Raw genomic sequence first — 10,343 nt, 5'->3', positions numbered from 1 at the left:
TATTGTACAATGTAATTCCTGCTTCTTGAAGTTCAATTTATATAAAGTCTAGCCGTTAAAACAGCCCCAATAAGATCTCATTTTATTGGCAAAGAAGTGGGAAATTATATATTCGGTTTTTTATTAATAGAATGAAGGAATCAGTAACATCAACTCTTTTGTATCAATGATAAAGACTAAAATGGTAATCAAAATGCGTCAAAAACCCAAATGTTGTAAATTTTTTCCTCATAGTTGAGTTGTTTCGCAAGCAGCCTCGCCCATGTCTAACAAATGAAGTGTTTCGACACACTCCCAAAAGCCTATTAAACTAGAAGAAGCATTGAATCCAAGTACTCCTGATCGCAACCCTGTCTTGGGATTATAAATTTGGAACCCTTCCCCATAAGTAGTGAGCAACAAATTACACTCGTTGGTCGTTTGTGGTTGTGGTTGGAATTGAAAAGCTCCATCAACTGGAAGTTTACCTGTTCCCAATTTAAAAACCACAGACCAAGAAGCATCTCTCCATACCAGAATCCAACTATCATCAATACTCATGCGATAACAAATCAAAGCTAGAGAATCTTGGATGGTTGTTAGTCTTGTCGTCAACCAGTCCGGAGCCAATCCAGGAAATGGAATCATACCAAAAACATGAGTGCTCAAATCGAATGTCAGTATACAAGAAAAGTCTAAGTCAAAATGATTTACCTCCCAATGCAATACTCCTTTAAATAAAAACGCCTCACGTCGCACATAAGTAAACTCAGGTTTAGGGGAAGCAATCTCACACCAAGTGCCTGTCTTCACCGCATAAACAAATGAAGTGTCTTTTTCATATGATATCCAAACAATTTTGTAATCGTCACTGATTGGGTCAAATCCAAACCCAATACCTCCCAAAGCGAGTTCAGAACTCCGAGGACATTCAGCCACTCTTACTTTGCGTCTGATTGAAGGGTTCCATAGAGTCAAACCATTTTTAGTCTTCAAACAGAAAGTTCCATTACATGAACCAACAGTTCTGAACCTATTGCTACAAGGAAACGGAATTCTTGTTGTTATACCAATATATCCGCGTTTGGGACACAAACACAATGGCAATTCGTCTTCTCCGTGTAATGTATAAACGACTTCTGCTATTTTATTATTGTCAATATTTTCATGCGTGAAGCGGATTTTTTGTGGGGATCGGAATGTGTGCAAGCGTATGAACTGGGGACTAGAAATACAAGTATATAACGATTTAGAGAGTGATCTAAATCGGAGGAGGGATTTCGGTGGTAGTCTTGTAAATATTTCAACAATCAACTCTTCGCATAGATAACCTGTCATCTGCATTTTTCCAACAATATAAAAGTCAGTTGTAATAGGGTGCAATTAAAATTCTTCTCTGTTTGAATAAGTTTAGAATTCTTGTCAATATATATATATATATATATATATATATATATATATATATATATATATATATATATATATATATATATATATATATATATATATATATATATATATATATATTCATGTTTTTGTAAATGGATGCACCAGATGTTCATCAACTAAGATTGACGGTGTTACTAATGAGCAAGAATAACTCCAACACAAGTAATTAATATATTTACAATAAAAAAATTAATAATAATAGAGTTATGTTACATGATCTAGGTCCAATTGTCATGCATCTATATTAACAAACTAACTCAAAACTGAGAAAAAATGGAAAAAGTAATTGGTTGTGAAGGAAAGCCACAGGGCAATTATATGCATATATATATATATATATATATATATATATATATATATATATATATATATATATATATATATATATTGGATTTAATTTGATTTGTCGTATTTGCAACCGAGATACAATTCGATTTAATTTTGTTCGTCATATTTGCAATCGATAAATTTATTAAAATGCAATGAACCGATTGCTCATGTCCTATGTAGACAAAACAGATTCAAATTACCAAAGTTTGATCGTCGTTATGATTAACTACATTATCTAATAAACTTTCAAAAGAAATATCTTCCATACGTGATTATAATGTCGGTAAATCTGAATATCTTTACAGCCATCAATACATAAACTTGAAAGCAAAAAAAAAAAAAAAAAAAAGATCTTAATGGGGAATTAACAAAACCACTCACCAGAGAAGAGGAAGAAGAGGAACACCGGATCACGACGAAGAAGGTAAAAGATTTAGCAAGAAAAGATAGGTTTTATGTTGGGATGTAAGACCAATTCCTCAAGGGCCCTATAACTCGTATCTATTTCATATTTCCTTCGTATATATTTTTGGTTTTATGTTGGGATGTAAGACCAATTCCTCAAGGGCCCTATAACTTGTATCTATTTGATATTTACTTCGTATATATTTTTATAAATTGTTAATAGATTTACTATTATTTATTGTTTGCCAATTTATGGATTCATTGTGTTAAACAAAAAAATGTTGCAATAGTTTTAAAAATTTAACTAAAATCTTAAGAAAATTATTAGGAATATTTATTTTATGTTAGTTAATTTTGTTATTTGATTGATAACATTTTTTGTTAAACAAAAGAATGCTACAAAAGTTTTAGGAATTTTATTGTTAGTCAATTGTGCAAAACTTCAAATAAACTAAAAATCGACGAGTTTCAATGTAAATGTCACTTTTATATGTCACAAATTTGAACTGACTTAAAGTTGCATATATAATTTGTTTTGAATTTTTGGTTTCGGCCCCCTAACTTTAGTGCTCGTGTTCCACCCCTGACATGAGAACACAAAACTGTAGTTTGAAGGTGCATGAATTTATATATATATATATATATATATATATATATATATATATATATATATATATATATATATAGAGGTGGGTTTAATTGAGAAAATAAAAAAGGTTGAGAATGGGGGAATCATTCTCAGCCACTCATTTAATCTAAGCAGAAAAGACACGGTGGCAAACTTGTAAATATCGTAATAACCTTCAATCTAAAATACGTAACTATAGAGAATTCGATAACTGTTCGTTCATCATCAAAATTTTTCCTCCAACCTTCAATAATCATCCAGATTTCTTCAACTAAACCGGAATTTCTTCGCTGTTCATGAAATTGGAATTGGAGTTCTGGACTCGCAGTCACAGTCGACATTGAGGGACTTAGAATCGGTAATCACAGGTTCCCAATCGGATTTTCGGAAATCAAAATCAAATTGAGAAATCGATCAGAGATAGGATGTCGCATCTGAAGTCGAAATCGAAAGTATATGATGATTTGGAATTGATAACTTGATGCTTTTAACATTTTTAAAATAGTTTACTTGTTTGCACTCCAACTATTTGATGAAATGCATAAACTAAATTAGCACGTTATATTCACATATGAATATGTTTTCTCACCTGAATCAGTATATGATTATTAAAAACACAAAACAAATATGCAAGTCTGTATGTTATTCATATGTGAATAACATATAAAAAGTATATATATTTGTCAAAATACCTTCAATGTTCATAAGTGAATATACCTTGTAATATTCATATGTGAATATACTGTGTAATATTCATAAGTGAATATATCATCTAATATTCACAAGTGAATATACTCTGTAATATTCACATGTGATATACCATGTAATACTATGTAATATTCACATATGAAATATCATTTAATACTCATAAGTGAATATACCATCTAATATTCACAAGTGAATATACTATGTTAATATTCACAACTGAATTCATCTTCCAATATTAAAATATAAATATACTATGTTTATTATATGCTATATTCATATATGAATGATACTTAAATTGTAAAAAAAATCATACTTTTTATTCATAAGTGAATAACGAATGTATTGTAATAAAACCTGATGCATTGTTATTCATTTATGAATAACGATAGCTGAAAATATAAAAAAAATAAATTTTTTATTTTATCTTAAAACTATATCAATATGGATGTCTATTTGTAGAATATAAAAAATCATGAATTTTGGTATATTTAAAATCATTTTTTGATAAAAATAGCTTATAAAAATTAAAAAAAAAACCAAAAAAACTATGTTTTTGTATATATTAAGGTAGTGATTAGCATAGTTTAAGAAAATATGGTATGTTGGGAAACACATGTGCATTCGTTTCCCATTTCCACCGGTACGTTGGAGGCTTTTGCGGCAAAAATAAATGATTGGCTGAGAATGATTCCCCCATTCTCAACCTTTTTTTTTCTCAATTGAACCCTCCCCTATATATATATATATATATATATATATATATATATATATATATATATATATATATATATATTTAAGATATGAAGCTTAGGAATAGTAAATTTGACATTTTTTTGGCACTTTGTTTCTCATTCTTTACCTATTTTGATATTTTTTGGTCCTTGCAATCAATATTTTTACAAAGGTTAGGAATAGTAAACTTGGCATTTTTTTGGCAGAAATGGTCCCTACACGTTGCTTCTCATTCTTTACCTATTTTGACATTTTTGTTCCTTACAATCAATATTTTTACACTTTTTAGGAACCTTTTAATATTTAAAGTTTGGCCACAAAATTTTAACGGTTTGACAACTTTGACCCCTTTTTTAAAAATTTGTTAATTCCCACCACTTTAATTCTTTAACCGTTTTGAAACTTTTGATCATTGCAGGCAAAATTTTTACATTTTTTCATAAAAACATGAAAAAAACGGTATGGGGCAAACTCCTGACTTTTCATCATTGCACTTTCTACGTCTGTCATATTTATCGATTCGGAAACAATATTGAAAGCTTCTGGCCCCCGCGTAGCGGAGGTAACATTTCTAGTTTATATTAAATAGAAAGAAAGAACACAAAGAATCTAAACCAAAATACAAATCGTAAGATGAAAGGTGGGATATCTTGTTACATAATCCAATAGAAAACTATCTATGTCAATTACTTTATATTTTACCCATTGTAAATTACTATTACCATACTCAGTTTACAAAAAAATTCAATTTACATCATGATGTTAGAGATATTCATATTTTATTTTATATATATATATATATATATATATATATATATATAGGGCTAGGTTATTTTTTTATTACATTTATTGTGTGCTAGAATGCACCAATAGGAATTTAGTAAATTAAATAGATTTTTAATTAAATAAATATAGATATTAAATGATTTCCATAATTATATATATATATATATATATATATATATATATATATATATATATATATATTAAATGATATCCATAATTATAATTATCTTTTTATGGAAACTAATTAAATATGTTATTAATGTCATCAATAACATTTTTTCATAATAAATTCACATCTAGGTTTTTATATATCAGTTTGTATTTTTTTTCAGGATTCGCTCACTTAAAATACAATAAAGTTGCATGGAATATGAAGAACTCTCATTCAGCTGGAAGACACCCTCATTCTTCTAGATATGAATTCATTCTGAAATAATATTATTGTTGACATTAATGACGAATTTAATTAGTTTTCATAAAAATGAGTTATAAGTATGGATAGCATTTAATATACATATAATTAATATTAAATTCTATTGGTGCATTCTAGCACACAATAGATATGAGAAACATTTGAACCTACCTCTCTCTCTCTCTCTCTCTATATATATATATATATATATATATATATATATATATATATATAACTTTTGATATCAGAAATTAATCAATGAAATTAGTAATTGTCAATGATTCAATGATTATAGCTTATGCACAAGTATTTATATGATATATAATTTTCTTTTATCCATATTTAAAAAAAAAATGGTTTTATGTTGTTTATTAAACATTATCGATCATTTGGTTTGTAGATTTTTTAAATTATCATTGTCATAAAAATGACATAGAAATTCTTCAAAAAAAAATTATATAAAACCAATTTTCTTTATCCCACGTTCTTTTTAATTGCACAATTTAATGAAAAAAACAATTTATTAGTTACTTAAAACTAAGTGTTTTAAATTTGTAAATCAAAAGGTTTGCAATCATATTTCATATTGAATTGTCTTAGAAGTTGGAACTCATTTAGCAACACACTTTGAACTTGAAAAGAGCACTACACCAACTACATTTGTTGAAGAGGTGTACATGAATTGAGTTTCACATTTGAATTTTGTTCGAAGTCTTATGTATGTTATGGTCTGTACGGGATTGATATGGATCATGTAGTTAGTGTGGTATGTAGATTTATGAGCAATTCAGGAAAGTTTGAGGAACCCTATTATCCAAGCACCAAATTCGGACCTCCCATCAAAAATCATGCATGATGCAAGCAATTAGGCGGTCGAGGTTTGTTTTGGGACATGACATTAGGTAAGTTGCTTGTATCATTCATAGGCACTTGAAAGTGCCCAAAACAATTACTCGATCATGGAAAATGAGTTGGTAGATATTATTTTGCTTTAGAACAATTTCATTAATATTTTCGTGGTACTAAAGTAATTTTTAATCCAATTAGGAAGCTTTAAAACACTTGATGATAAAAAAAACGATGTTAATCCATGACTCATATAATGGATTCTATTACTTCAAGAGTTTTTGATTTGAAAATGTCTTAAAAATGGATTCAAAAACTTGTTATGTTGATCACTCGAGATTCGAGTCAATCGTATCTATAGATGTACCGTCTCATTTGTGATATAATTTCTAGATGGGTATGTTTTTTCTCCTACTCAATATTATTATTGGTATGTTGATATAGTTGATAAAAATGTGCACATGAAAAAACTAAAAATAAAAATGTGCATAGGAAAGAACTAATAAAAATGTTGATATATATGTTGGTCAATAAAAATGTGCACATGAAAAAACTAAAAATAATTTGAAATGGGATAATAAGTGTTATGTTTGTGTCAATTCATATGTATATGAATTTTGTTCTAATCAAGTAATTCAATAATACGTTCCCCATCATCATTTATAAATAAAATGTTTAAAAGGAATTTCACACTGGAATTACAACACTTAGTGATAAATCTATAAATCTTTCAACAAACATCTCCTCCTTCTCAAACACTCATCTCCTCCCTCATTCTTACTCTTTCTCTCTCTATCTCTTTCTATCTATCTCTCTCCCTCTCTTTTTATTATACGTGTGTGTTTATCTATTTATATGTTTTAATCTCGCAAACACCTAAATGGAAAATGAAGTGCCACCAATGTAGAGTTGTGTTTGTGAACGACTTCCTTCTCAAAGATCAAAAAGAAATACTAGAGAAAATTATAAAACACCTATTAAACTTCAAGAAGAAAATGAATGCATAATAGTGGATGAAGAAATTGTTGCAATGTTTGTGGATGATTTCTCTCTCCAAGATCAATAAGGCAATCCTAGAGAAAATGTTGAAAACCATAATTAACTTAAAGAAGAAAATGAAGACATAATGGTCGATGAAATAGATGAAGAAATTTCTAACCCTAGTAATAAGAATGCATAATAAGAAACTCCATGCGATAACACTGGCGATAACACTGATATGGTTTATGAAGACCAACCTAATGAATATGAAGAAGGAAATGTTGACCCAGATGAAACTCGTATTGACATTGTAGTTGATTTTCACGTGATAACTCATGCAACTAGCCTACTTCGTGTGCCACTTAGTTTATGTCCGACTAAGTCATGCTAACTTCGATCCTTATGATGTAGTAACAATCTTGGAAAGTAGGAGACGTGAAAAGGGACACTTCCAACTTATTCTTGCATGGCCTAGCGTATTGTAGATCATTCCAAAATCCTCCAAGTTTTTCTGGTTTCATCTAGTTTCTTTTTGATTATTTTGTGTCGTTCCATCTCATTCTAGAGAATTTATAATTTCTAGTGACTTCTAGGATCTCTTAAGGTGTTCTTGATCTCTCCAAAGACTTCTCGTGTATTCTAGATCGTTCCAATGTTTTCTAGATGGTCTTGGAGACTTCCAAAAACTAGGTATGTCACACCCTCTACCACTTAAATCCTTGATGTTCTCCTCAAGTCTTTGATTCATATATCTCGATCCTGTTATAGAATTACTTTGAGTCTTCTCCTTTTCTCCAAAGTATCTCTTCAAGGAAGGCGTGTTTTTCTTTCTCAATGCTTCTTTTATCTTACATCTTCTCTTCACCTTCTAAAATCTTGGATCAATCCTCAAGTGGGGTAACGTTCACATCTTGGTTGTGTATGTCTCGATTATTTGGACTTCCTTTTTCAACTTCATATTCTCCTCGATCTTATCGCAATATGATTCTTGCATAATTCCTTCCCTATTGGGGCCTTTGTTAAACTTCATTGTTGAAAGAGTATAAGCCTTTGTTTTGCTTCTTTCTAAAGGGATAATATAGATTATTGATCCCTTAGTTATGCGCAAGTTTTTATCTCTTTCGAGCAACCAAGGATGTACCTTATCTAGGAAGTCCATCCTTAGTACCATGCAATAATCATCTGTAGAAACTTGTATCAAGTCGACGGTTCCTTCCTATTATGCAATCTTTATGGGTATTCCACCAAAACTCCAAGGATCTGAGTGGATGGAGATATGACAACCTTTACTTATCCTGACTCCTTTGTATAATGGATAAACTAAATTCTTGGCTTCCTTTTCTACAATGAAGTTGTTGGTTGCTCTAGAATCTACTAGCGTCTTAGTGTTTATTCCATTTACATCGACTTTGATGAACATGAGAGTCCCTTCTTTAGTTCTGTTCCCTTTATTTGTTTTTTCCTAGATAAGTTATGTCCTCGGTTATTAGAAACTCCATTATGCTTTTTCTTCTTCCTCTTGGCTCCATAGAAACATGTATTAAGTCGATGGTTCCTTTGTTATCGAGTTTATAAGACGTATTGACCACATTTATGCTTCTTTTTCGTTCTCCTATAAAATCATCGTATAAAAGGTCTCCTTCTTTAGACAATCTCGAATCAATTGAGGACCATCACATGGGTAACACTTGAACTCATTACATCATCCTTTTTTATTTCTTCCATCAATCGCTTTACTTTTTAGATTCAAGGGTTGGGTGTGTGTTGCTTTGGTTGCAGTTCCAACAGAGATTGATATCCCCACTTTTTTTTAATTATGGTTTCCCTTTGAAACTCCATTAGATCTTTTGCCATGGAAATGGCTTTGTTTATGCCTCTAATATTTCTCCTTTTAATCTCATTGTAGCCCAATATTTTAGTCTATCCAAGAAATAAAAGAGATTGTCTTTCTCTTACATTTTGAGCAACTCTAGCATCAAACTTGTGAGCTCGAATATGTAATCTTGGATGCATCTGGTATGATTTGTCCTAAGAAGTTTCTTCATCGCTTTATATTCAACATTGTATGGGTATAATTCTCTCTTAAGTTGTCACTTCAATTCTTGCCAAGTACTTATGGTGTATAATCCTTTATCAATGTCTCAATGCTTCCCTCTCCACCATAGATTTGCACTCTCGCATAAGTAAAGGACAGTTGTATGCACCTTCTTCATGTTGTACTTCACTTGACAAGTATTGAAGTAGCATTTTGTGGACCAAAAGAATTCATCGGGTTCTTTAGGATCAAGTTACCTCCATACTTTAATTTTTTGGGTGCTTCACTATACGACATAGTCTTCCGAATGGCCCCTCCAGTGATCAATGCCTTGCACAAGTTTACTTTAACTTCTAATGCAACTACCTTCTCACATAAATCATTTTTCAAGGTGTTGATGAGTCCATGACTTCTTCCTTGATGACATTGATGACATCCTTCATTCCATCACTCATGTCACTTATCTCTACAACGAACTAGTCGACGGTATCCTTTCATTGAATGATATCACCGACGTTGATCTCCACCCTTGTGTACTTGTTCTCAAAGATGGCTAAGATATTCAACGACCGGTACCTTGTGCTCTTTTTAGATTGACGAACCCTACCTTTAATGATTAGGGAATGTTGGGAATCTCACTTCCTTCTGCAACCATAATTTTTTCTTACACGAACCTATCTCTAATACTACATGTCATGGGATAACTCCTATACTAGTCTATCTCGTGTGTCATTTAGTTTATCTCCAACTAAGTATCATATCTCTTTACTATCACAAATTTTTACGTATATCCAAATAAAAGACGTGAGATATATTAAGGTTGTGACGACAAAACCTGACGATAGGCATGAGTTAAGGGATGGCATTCAGCATCGACTATTGCGGTTTCAAACGTTGTCATCGAAGACCGGGGACTGCATATAGCAGGGGCAACGGTGACGGGGAATGGTGGTGTCTGGTGTTGACGGCATGAAGTTGTAAGGAGAGTAGGGTTTTAAGATTTTTTTTAATCTTTAGATAGATCTCGATGTGTTTAGGATCTGTGGATTTTG

At 30.8% G+C, this 10,343-nt stretch overlaps 1 protein-coding gene across 1 annotated transcript; it reads right to left on the bottom strand.

Annotated features, from left to right (window-relative positions):
• Positions 1-228: 228 nt before the first annotated feature.
• On the bottom strand, positions 229-1,323 carry LOC145064649 (putative F-box protein At3g16210). The gene has a single exon (XM_079012057.1). It carries the CDS (start codon positions 1,321-1,323, stop codon positions 229-231), a length of 1,095 nt encoding a protein of 364 aa, XP_078868183.1.
• Positions 1,324-10,343: the final 9,020 nt, after the last annotated feature.

The sequence above is a fragment of the Lactuca serriola genome, chromosome 7, assembly GCF_051521515.1.
Source record: "Lactuca serriola cultivar US96UC23 chromosome 7, Lser_US96UC23_V15, whole genome shotgun sequence".
Lineage (NCBI taxonomy): Eukaryota > Viridiplantae > Streptophyta > Magnoliopsida > Asterales > Asteraceae > Lactuca > Lactuca serriola.
Note: the sequence above shows the minus strand (reverse complement) of the source record. Positions and strands in the feature narration are given on the sequence as shown.